The following is a 10,372-nucleotide window of genomic DNA, read 5'->3' on the forward strand; positions in this document are numbered from 1 at the left end:
TGCTGCTGTAAAACAGTTGCTGTCACAAATAAAAATCCTGCATTTAAAATTTGTAATATGCACAAAAAAAGTCCAAACGTATGGCGATCAAAATAAACTTGAATATGGTATAAAGTATATGTTATCATATGACTATTGGTGCATGAATGTGTACATTACTTCAATGGTCAGCTGGTAAATATGGGGCTCATTGTGTTGCTATGTATGTGGTAGAGTAGCTTGTGAATTTGCCCAAGGGAACAATAAAGTCCTATTTTAATCCATAATAATATATCTTAGTTTATTTGTTCATTTTATTTTGGATTTTGAATCTAGGTGTAGAAGTAAATAGTATTTAAAGGTGTCAAATAAATGTATTGGAATAAAAAGAAAGCGCAGGATGTCCCCTGAAATGGAAAACTTCCAGGTTTGATTTGGGATGTAATACACAAAGAGTACCAGAAGGTGGCAGGATGACTAATGTGATGCCTCGAGTCAGTCATCAATTTACAACATGAACTAGACAAAAGGCCACGCTGCCTTCAGAGCCTAAAATCGATGCGTAATTAGGGAACACAGGCAAGAAGACCGTAGTTAGTCGGTTAATTGTATAAATTCGGACTCCGTGATTTTTTGGAAATTACCAGAATTCACTCTGTGATCAGTGGGATGACATAATAAATCAGATTGACTAAAAATAGTTACTCAAACAGCAGGGAGCTATGTTTCTGTGACATAATAAAGACATCCACAAACCAAATTAAACAAAATAGCAGGGAAAACAACAGAAAAAACCTCTGCGTGATGAAATGGGCGATGTATTAGTTCACGTTGATCTTTTTTCTTTTTCTTTTTTTTTTTTTACAGAGAAACAGACTTATTTCCCTCCTCGCTGGATCGTTTAGGAGCACTAAAGCTTATATATCCAATAGCCATGAACGCACCACCACCCAACCCGGATGTTTTGCTTTGCGACAACCCGAGAAATCATCAATATTCCCAAGCGTTTGCATTTCTTTCGTTAAAATGAAACAGACTTTGTTTTAACTGATGAACGAGCGTTACATTACGTGTTAAATAGCCCGCGTTTTGAAATGAACGACCGGAAATCCCGATTTAATTCTCAAGTTAATTTAAATTGAACTTAAATGGGGGTTCAGCTTGCCACAAAAACAACCATGAACAATCTCAGTTCGTGACATTTCTGATCAAATTGGGGAGTTCCGTCTCATCTGCAGGATGCTCCGAGAGTCGTATCCCTTCGTGGAGGACAGCTTCAGCCGCTTCCCGTCGCAGAGCAACATTTACGGGCTGTGTCAGGCCGGGGAGCAGGAGCTGTTGGCGGCCACCCTCAAAGGGAAGGTGGTGTGTTTCAGATACCAGGAGCTGCAGCAGAAGATCCGACCTGTGGCCAAAGAGGTGCAGTTCACCTACATCCCAGGTACCCACCGGGCCCCCCTTATTCCTCCTTCTCCCGGGTCCCTCTATTCGATAATAGTCGATACTTATTCTCCACATTTCAGAGGGAATTATTGGGCTTTTTACAACACTGCATTTACCTGACAGCTGCAACTACTCTGTACTGCATATTAAATGGTTCAATAGCTCTCCCTTAAGCCAAGTACAATGTAAGTGCTACTCACACAATATTGCATTAATAATATAGTATATCATAACAGTGCATTTCTGTACATCCATAACTTTTATTTCAGATAATTTAAGAGCATGTTTATAATAATACCACTCCACATATATCATGTTATACACACATTTATATTGGCCCACATGGCTGACGTGCTAATTGTAAGTTTAAAAAAAACAAGTATGAAAACTAAGAAACTACAGGCGCATAAAAAAGGTGCAGGGTTCAAGCCACTGTACTTCTAAGAGTAAAAGAAGCAGAACGGTTGAAAACGTAATGAAAACGAGAACATGGTCCGTCCTGTTCATTTTGTGTCCCAAGAAAAAATATCAAATAACCTGTAAAGCAACGTATGAGCATCCATCAGAGCCGGGGGTCATGTTCACTGTGCTTACGGCGCAGTGGGCTCCTTCCTCTGCTGCAGGAAGCACAAATAATGTCAGCTTTCTTTTTCCAGATGTGCTGAACAGTGACAGCTGCTGTCCTCTGCTCTGCTCCTAAACTGTAGAACGCTAAATAAACAAAAAAGTATTCCCCATGACCTGATGAAAAGTGAATGTGAAGCTCACCAAGTACCTGATTTTTTTACCTTGAGTCATGGTCGTTGTTGGCTTCACAGTAAATACATGTACATTAAAAAGACATTATTACAATTATTGGATTAATGAATTAATAACTATCCCACATGTATGTTCTTTATTTCCATCAGCGATTACAGATGATAGTAGGAAAGATAGTACATTTCAGATATGGTAAAACATATTTTCTGCTTCAAATAATCTCAGTAAACCAAGTATTACGTATAGTGATCAGATTTCATTTCTATAATGCAGTTTTTGTAACTTTGAGTACTTTAGTCCTGACACTTGTGCTGCAGCTGAGTTGTACACATTGGTTGATGGTTGTTGGTTGATGGTTGTTGGTTGTCGTTGTTGGACGGTTGTTGGTTCATAGTTGATGGTTGTTGATGGATGGCTATTTATTGTTGGTGGATGCTTGTTGGTTGATAGTTGATGGTTGTTATTGGATGGTTGATGCTTGTTGTTGGATGCTTGTTGGTTGATGCTTGTTGTTGGATGGTTGATGTTTGTTGGTTGATGGTTGTCGGTGGATGATTGTTGGTTAATAGTTGTTGTTTGTTGGTTGATGCTGTCTTCTTTATCCAGTTGATGCAGAGATCGTCTCAATCGATGCCTTCAACAAGTCTCCTCCCAAAAGAGGCCTGGTGGTGGGCATCACGTTCGTAAAGGTACGTTTACATGTCGCGGTGTACGAGTCACAGCGAGTGAATACTTTGCTATCAGAGTTGCTGTTCCACCTCTAGAAGCTTTGTGGATAACGGCTGAACTCCTGCAGGACTCTGGTGACAAGGCCACGCCGTTCCTCAATATCTACTGCGACTACGAGCCCGGCTCCGAGTTCAACCTGGAGTCCATCGCACGTGAGTGACGCGGCGTCCTGCATGGCACGCTGTTGGAGTCAATATTAGATAGATGGATAAATGTATATGAACAAATATATATTAAAATGTAAACACATTATTCATAAATAAATAGGTAATTATTGTTTTATAAATAAAAACATATTGTTTATTAGAAAAGGATGTTATGTTTTAACAACTTTTCTTTATTTCAGTGGTCTTTTATTTTCTAATGCCACAATTATTTCCCTGCTATTTTTATTCTCATTTGGAATACTGTTCAGTTAGCGGCGGTACGATAGCTTGCTAGCTAATTGGTGTAATGACCCGTTGGTCTGAACGTGTCAGAAAACCACCAGATGGAAATATAAAGAGCTGGAAGTAAATGTGGCCATAAGGGAGTCAAAGTCAGCTGGAATACATAACATTGATTTAACTATATTGACTCATTAGTTATTTCAGGATTCATATCACAGCCATATCCATGTGTTTCACAGGCACATGTATTTCTGTATTTGGTGTATGTGCTGCTGAATGACGTGTGCAGCGTCACACATGCTGACGTGAGTGTGTGTCTCTGAACAGAGAGCTGCCTGAATCTGGAGCTGCAGTTCACGCCCTTCCATCTCTACCACACAGAGTAAGTCCGTTGCTGCAGAGGGCCGGGATACATTGAACCCCTAAATATGCAGAGGCATTCAGCGGTTTACCTCTGGGGGCGGGGGGGCTCATCCCGGCTTTTCAGTCTCACAAAGAGAGCTCAAGTTCACACCTCAGTTGGCATGGCAACTGCCGCTACCGCTGCAGGCCAAACCAGCTCGGAGCAGGTTTTTATCTTCACAACAGAGCGAAGGGAGGACTGCTACAAACCAGCTCACAGGCGTTGCTCTGCTGGGCAATCTGCCACCCCTATAAAGATAGTAAATGTTCACAATCAGCGTCCCACGATGATTAGGAAACATGGTGTGTCTATATACAGTTGGGTTTGTGTAGACTCAACGTTATGATATACATACAAAGTACAATGTTTTCTTTGACACATACTCTTTCTACATCAGCAGCACATTGTGATTATTGGTCATAATAGATTCAAACAGGTCTTAACAACACAACATTTTCCATTTGTATATACTCACACGTCTTTGAGTATTTGTATCATTCTCACTCTTTATATAATATTAGTGCCGCGCCTCACTGGTACTGTGCACTTTTACTGCTCCGCTGAACTGATTTCACAGCAGGAATCAATAATTGCACCTCGTCTCACCAATACGCAGCTCCCGCTAGGTTTTTATGGGTTTTAGTGTCGTTAAGGTCGCCCCGTTGTCGGTCAGCAGCGTCTGACAGAGAAGAAACATGACGGCTGCATCTGGACCGTGAATGTCAGCAAACTTTTCTCCCTCACAGAGTGCAGTGTGACGACGCAGGCAGAGAGACGGTGTTCCTGCTCAGCGGGCACGACCAGAGGATCCACCTGTATAAGGAGGTGTGTGTGTGTGTGTGTGTATTTATAGATTATGTATGTATTTAGGACAAATGTCTGAGTACGTCAATAAGTGTGTGTTTTTGTGAGTTTATGTTTTTTGACACCACTAAAGTAGATAATGTGGTAAACTTGTATAACTATTTTTATTACATAAATATATTACATTTTTTTAAAAATAGCAGATTTTGCTGTCATTTAATTACATTTTTGAAAATGTAACAAAGTATCCTGTGGAGATGAGGAATGGAAATTGAAACGAACAAAATGGCTAGAATATTTTTAATAATTTTGTTTATGTATTTTTCAAGTAAATTTACCAAAAAAACACTACATTGTCTTTTAAATCAAACAAAACACAAGAATAATTTGTCACAACAATGTTACTTTCATTTAGAAACCGTTGTGATGCTTTCAGTCACGTCACATGGTCTTCTTCAATTGATGGAATATGGGAATGTTCCCTTTAAGTTGGGTTTCAAAGATGGAAGCCACATCAAGAGCCATTGTTCTGTCAAAGGGATGAAAAAAAGCAACAGGAAGGCTTGTTTTAGTTTTTTTTCTCTCAACAAAAGCGATGAAACGAGACGGTAATGAGTTTTGCATATCCGTCGGAGACGTTTCACTTTGATTGATCACGCGGCGTCACGCAGCCTGCCTCTCCTGTTCCCAACAGAACGCCTCCCTCCACCAGTTTGAAGAGCAGCCGGTGGACAGGCTCTTCCCTGAACTACAGCAACTGCCCAGCAAGTGAGTCTGAGGGCCCTCTGCTTCTGCCAGCTCTGTACTGTAGTTTCCCCTCGTGAGCCTGTGTGTGAGCCTGTGTGTGAGTCACCGTGGCACAATGTGCTCTTGGAGAAGACCACTGAGCGGTTTGTGGGCAGAGGTATTTCTGTCGATCTGATTTCGTGACCACAACAGCGTCACAACCGTGCACGATGCAGCCACAAAACCTTACAGGTGTGTGGTTGAGATCGAAACAGACGCTCTGAGCTGGAAAGATGGGGGGAGTAGGACGTTGAGAAGGGCGGCATTGGCATTTACCCCCTGGTGGTAATCCCACCACAGTGTTTTAGGTGACTTTGTGTGGTAAGTAATGGGGTGATTGAGACCACCAGCATCTAAAAAGTCGCTCTATATTCCTTTGTATTAATCGGTCTCCTGATTTTTCTGCATAATGCATCTACTCTGTTTCCAACTCTCAAAATTAAACCCCCCCAATGGCGTAATTTACAGTGAGCTCATTAAAACGAGGTGAGGGAATCTCCACTACGTCCACCCCCCTACGTCCACACTCATCTTCAAACTCAACCTCCGTTTTTTATTTCATCATCACGCCTGTGAAGCTTTGCGACCGGGGTCAAACCCACTCTGTGGTGGTTTCCTGCTGCAGTCGGTGTCTCCAGGACAGCATCTGATGACTCAATCACAGACTTGTGATGAAAGCATTGGAGACGACGACAGGAATGCGAAAAGAGAAACGAGTTGATGTTCTTCCCAATGAAACGAAACAAAGAGCATAAAGACAGCGGAAGTCACCAGCATGAGTGTCTCATATAAATACGTCAACACATTTGCTGAGCTAAATGTATGTAAGACCCGTAACCGCCTGCGTGCTTTGGCTGTCTCCCCTCCACCTCCGCAGTGTGCTGTGGTTGGACATGTTGAGCATCGCCGGTGGCCGCCGACTCTCTGCGTTTGGCTGTCAGAACGGCTGCGTTGGACTGGCGCTGGTCAACCAGACAGGCCCAGGTGAGGGGGGGGTCACACACAGTATAATGGAGGTTCAGCTCTATTACATGACTGCTTTAACCTCCCAAGTGTTAGAGGAACACAGTTCTCTTTCCTTCCTTCAGGGTTTCTGCGCCTTTTACTTTGTTGCATTATTCATGTGCCAGTGTGTGATCCTGCACAGGTGTTTCTTGTTGGCACCGCTGAGACATCTGCAGACTTATGCTGGGAACTAAGTAAGGCCACCAGGCTTTATCACTCCTAATGTGTCCCACCCAACAGGAGAGTCGGGAGTCAGAGGAGAGTCAGAAGGAGGGCTGCTCCCACACTCATCTAAATATCACTCCCATCGTGATTACAGGCGGCATACATGGAGAAAATGTTCCGCCTCCTCGTTTTAATTCAATTAAGTTTGAGATATCAGGAGTGTCTGACAGCTACTACATCACCGGCTTTGTGAAATAAAACTAGAAAAGTGTCAACAAACCCATGGCAAAATGGCTGCAAAACCTCCATCGCTGTCAAAAAACCCTCGTTCAACACAGATGTATCTGCTTTCACTCGTTCATGAACTGCTACAAATACATCACGCGGCCAACGTAGAAAATGTATGAGTAGTGGGCGAAAAGAGGCTCCACCCTCAAAGGGCGTGGCTGTCGGATTGCATCGTGGTGTTCCTAGCAGAGGCTAATATAATAATGTTACATATATAATATACATACTGAGAAAAGCGCAAAGTAAATAGGGAGTGATTTCAGACACAGCGAAAGTCTAATCAGTCGCAGTCAAATGAACGTTGCATTGTGGGTGTGCAGAGACTTTTCAAGTAGTATGGAATGCCTGTATTATTAGCCTACGAGAGGCAGTAATCCTGATTATATACTGCAGGCCTGTTGCTCTGGGTGTTTCAAGGATGTATGGTGTATGATTTTTTTTTCTGTTATCAGAGGTTTTGCAGAGCTGGCGCTTCCAGTTCGACAGTCCGATCTCTTCAGTGCTGCTGTTCCCTCTGAGCTGCCCGACCGAGCCCGACCCGCCCACAGGAGAGAAAAGTACGTTAGCGGCCTGTTTCAGTTCCCCCAGCATCCCTGTCCGTCACGCTGGATATTTTAGTCTGGTCAAAAAACGGAAAAAGGATTTTGATGGTGTGCATGTGTCTTGCTTTTTGTTTTCAGGTGTGGAAATGGAAGGTTACAATCTTCTGGTAACCAGCACCATAGAGATGGCAGTTGTCTACAGGTCAGAAGACTTTCTGAGGATATCAGTGGAGACATCGCTTGGTTTTGTGCATTTTCACATAGACATTATTTTGTGGTTGATAAAATGTCTCAGAACAGTGTGTTATTTGTGTGTGTGTGTGTGTTTTCTCAGAGATGTCCAGGAGCGAGGCTTGTCTCACTCGGTGTGCCTCTCAGAGAGCGACCAGTGGGACGCAGTGCTCTGCGCTCTGGTCATCGACCTGGATTTTGACGGGCAGAAGGAGGTGCTGTTAGGAACATACGGGCAGGTCAGAGCGAAATTTGAAATTCAGAAGCATTACTATGGCCTCCATGCGGCTGTCAACATGACGGTGGCTGGGCCGGCGACACTTCCAGCACTGACAGTGTTTACCTGAGGGGGGAAGTTCAGGTGGAGGCTGAACTTGTCACTTTTATTGTCAATAAATCCCATGAAAAGATCAAATCTAACAAAGCCTTCGTCCTCCACCTTCAACTTTCCAACTTCCCCAGCTCCAACTGACGACATGAACCTTTAAATACAATAAATCTCTTTTAGAAAGGTGCAGTAATTTCCTTAAAACCGCAGGTCGGTGTGTTTTTTTCCAAGTGTTACTCAAATGGGAGTAAATTGTCGGGGACTATTTTCAGCGGTGGAATAATGCACATTTGGTGCTCTGCTGAGTATTATGGGCAGCAGGACAGTGTTTATCCGTGATGTTTTTTTAATCGTTTTTGGACAACAATGGAGCTCTTTGTCACAGAGTAAGAAAATATATTAGATCTGAAGACACACACAACATGTTTTCAACACAATGCATAACTTGTTTTACCAATATTGTAGACGCAACGCCTTACCCCACTTCAACAGCATTACATGATAATAACGCTGAAAGATGAGATATCAAGTTTGTCTTCATTTTTTTGAGGCGTATCATAAATTTGCCCGACCGATGACCGCGTCATCTGCCTTTCTCGCCCACGCAGGAACTTCTTTGTTACAAATTCCAGCCAGCAGGAAGAGGACGAGACGGACAGTTTCAGTTGCATTGGAGGCGGAGCTTCAAGAGTCCTCTGCTGTCCATCATCTACTTGGACTTGACCGGGGACGGGCTGAGAGAGCTGGCGGTCCTCACGCTGAAGGGGCTGCACATCTTACAGGTGTGTTGGAGGAAAAGCCGTGCTACATCAGGGCCGGTCTGCTGTTGTTCTGCTTGTTACCATGGCAGATAGAGCATCTGCTTGCGAAGTCAAACACAAAAAGCCCGCTCTTGAACTGGAGAAAACATATTATTTCTAATAAGGAGGGACTTGAAGCGTCAAGTAGTTGCTGACCTCTACTGTCCACCAGAGGAAATTGCAGCATGAGTGATAGAGCTGATTGTGTCGCCTCTGAGGAAGTAGTGGAACTGATCCAACATAAATACCTAATGAGGACATCATGACCAAATACTCCAATACAGTTTTTCATTTGCTTTTCTCCATTCAAATGAGTTTTTGTTCAGTCAAAGTGTGATGCAGCTTCCTTCTCCACCACTGAGCAGGCAAAGTTGGCATTAATAACTAATTCAATAATAAATATCTCCAGCTTTTTCAGCTTAGTCACCCTCACATGTCAGTTCAGCACAGGCAATCCCGAGGCAAAGCTTTCCGCGACGACATTGTGCAAATGAATCCAGCAGACTTTCTGTCTCCACGCACTCGTGTGTCTCACCTCGTGTTGTGTCGCTCCGTCTTTTCAGCACTCTCTCATCTGCACCGCCGACTTGGTCCTGGAGCGGCTCGCCCTTAGGGTGTCGGCGCTCTCGGCCGGCCCCGAGCCGGAGTCGGCCGAAGAGCTGGACGCCGAGGAGGAAGATGCTCCCACTGAGGAAGAGGAGGGTGCAGCGCAGACCCCGTCAACTTGAGAAAAGCAGCATGTTTCCCCCCCACGTGAAACTTCTGATGGATGAGACTGAGACGTGTTTTTTCATGCATTGACCAGGAAGGACTTTCTCCGTATTCCACTTCCAGACCCGGACATCCCACTCTGTGCTCTAGATGCTGTTTAGTCTTCTGCAGATAATAAATCATCGTTGGGTCTGTTCACGCTCAGTGTTCTTGTTGTTTGTTGTGGTATTTATTTGCTGTGCACTTCCTTCAATGTTACTTTATAACATGTTAACACAGATGCCAGTTTAGTGAGATTATTTCACTCCTTCCCAGTGAAACTTTCCCTCCTTAGTTCACCTTTCTGAGACTCTGATATGTCTCGGGATAGCGACAAACCTATCTATGGAATTCCACTGGAACAGGATTTTTATCATTTATTTTAATTTGTATTTCTATATCTAAAAAATATATGCAAATAATGACAGATTTGTATTTTCACGCACTGGCACATGGCAAACGAAAAGGCACAAGTGTGTGTTACCTGACAATCTCTTTAATAACCAATCTTCATAAACCACCAAACATCTCCACCAAAGCTGCAACTTAACCTGGAAAACGTTCCTTCTGCATGTAAACATCCTGCTCTGCACTGTCCATCAACGTCCCATGAAGTGAAGCTGATCTGGAGTCAGTGTTGCTCCAGGAGTCCTGTTGGTGCTGCTCACTTTCAGGCAGGTGGAGCTGATCTTTAATCTGTCCACACAGGCTGGGTCTGTATTTGACTGCTCACAGGAAATCACAATACAATCCACCTTATATATATATATATATATATATATATATATATATATATATATATATATATATATATATATATATATATATATATATATATACAGATTGATTTTTAATGATCTGTGCTCACACAATTTCAAAGTAAAAAAAGCAAACATTGACAACATTATCAAACTATGAAAAAGAATAGGAATAAGTAGAGTTTAAGGTGACATGGAGAGGCAGAGGCTCCG

General features: G+C 43.0%; 1 protein-coding gene across 1 annotated transcript; it reads left to right on the forward strand.

Annotated features, from left to right (window-relative positions):
• Positions 1-956: 956 nt before the first annotated feature.
• Positions 957-9,560, forward strand: kptn (kaptin (actin binding protein)). Its single transcript, XM_068600742.1, has 12 exons — positions 957-1,420; positions 2,788-2,870; positions 2,978-3,062; positions 3,627-3,681; positions 4,449-4,527; positions 5,201-5,274; positions 6,170-6,276; positions 7,203-7,307; positions 7,431-7,494; positions 7,627-7,762; positions 8,460-8,633; positions 9,215-9,560. The coding sequence occupies exons 1-12, from the start codon at positions 1,219-1,221 to the stop codon at positions 9,377-9,379; spliced, it is 1,329 nt and encodes a 442-aa protein (XP_068456843.1). The 5' UTR covers positions 957-1,218; the 3' UTR covers positions 9,380-9,560.
• Positions 9,561-10,372: the final 812 nt, after the last annotated feature.

Source organism: Clinocottus analis, unplaced genomic scaffold (assembly GCF_023055335.1).
Source record: "Clinocottus analis isolate CAN_PGR_092001 unplaced genomic scaffold, fCliAna1.0.p SCAF_5, whole genome shotgun sequence".
NCBI lineage: Eukaryota > Metazoa > Chordata > Actinopteri > Perciformes > Cottidae > Clinocottus > Clinocottus analis.

Excerpts from the sequence above, each read along its gene's own strand:
- kptn (XM_068600742.1), top strand. The coding sequence starts at position 1,219 with ATGCTCCGAGAGTCGTATCCCTTCGTGGAGGACAGCTTCAGCCGCTTC. Across the intron at positions 1,421-2,787 it reads GCAGTTCACCTACATCCCAG|TTGATGCAGAGATCGTCTCA; the intron begins GTACCCACCGGG and ends TTCTTTATCCAG. Across the intron at positions 3,682-4,448 it reads TTCCATCTCTACCACACAGA|AGTGCAGTGTGACGACGCAG; the intron begins GTAAGTCCGTTG and ends TCTCCCTCACAG.